The 765-nt window shown below is 47.7% G+C and overlaps 1 protein-coding gene across 1 annotated transcript; it reads left to right on the top strand.

Moving 5' to 3' along the window:
• Nucleotides 1-765, top strand: LOC104433210 (MLP-like protein 43). Its single transcript, XM_010045892.3, has 2 exons — nt 1-286; nt 383-765. Exons 1-2 carry the CDS (start codon nt 100-102, stop codon nt 652-654), a joined length of 459 nt encoding a protein of 152 aa, XP_010044194.2. The 5' UTR covers nt 1-99; the 3' UTR covers nt 655-765.

Genomic DNA, 765 nt, shown 5'->3' with positions numbered 1-765 from the left:
ACCAAACCCTTCAAGGCTTTGAATCCTATCCAGCTCTGGAGTAAGATCTGGAGTGAGAGCTAACGCTAGTTAGGGTTTTTGAGCGAAAGAACAGAGAAGATGACCCTAGCGGGGACACTGGAGACCGAGCTGGAGCTCAAGTCACCAGCTGATAAGTACTTCAAACGTATCAGCAGCGAACTCCACCATGCCCCGAACGCTTCCCCCGACAAGGTTCACGCCATAGAAGTGCATGAAGGTGACCGGGAAACTCCTGGATCGGTCAAGCTCTGGACTTACACCCTCAGTAAGTAATACTTTGCAGTCTTCAAGAGAGCGCTTTTAATTAAATTGGAACACTTTTCACATTGTTTATCCTTTTGTCGCGTAAAAATGTGAGCAGATGGGAAGAAGGAGGTATTCAAGGACAAGATAGAGGTTGATGAGGCGAAGAAGTCGGTGACACTGGTCGCCGTGGATGGCCACGTGATGGAGAAATACAAGAGCTACAAGGTCACCCTCCACATTGTCCCAAGGGGCGAGGCCTCAGTGGCGAAGATCACCCTCGACTTTGAGAAGCACCACGAGAGCCATGACGACCCGAAGGACTATCTGCAGTTCGTGATCAGCGTCGCTAAGGACATCGATGAGCACCTTGCCAGCCAGGCTGATTGAGTTATAAAGTGCCAAGTGGTCATCCAGCTTCTTTAATTAACTTCTAAATAAAATGTTGCAAGCAGAGTTCCACTTCTGAGATAATGAATAAGTGATTTCAAGATACATATA

The sequence above is a fragment of the Eucalyptus grandis genome, chromosome 2 (genome assembly GCF_016545825.1).
Source record: "Eucalyptus grandis isolate ANBG69807.140 chromosome 2, ASM1654582v1, whole genome shotgun sequence".
NCBI lineage: Eukaryota > Viridiplantae > Streptophyta > Magnoliopsida > Myrtales > Myrtaceae > Eucalyptus > Eucalyptus grandis.
This window is presented reverse-complemented; position numbering and strand designations above follow the sequence as displayed.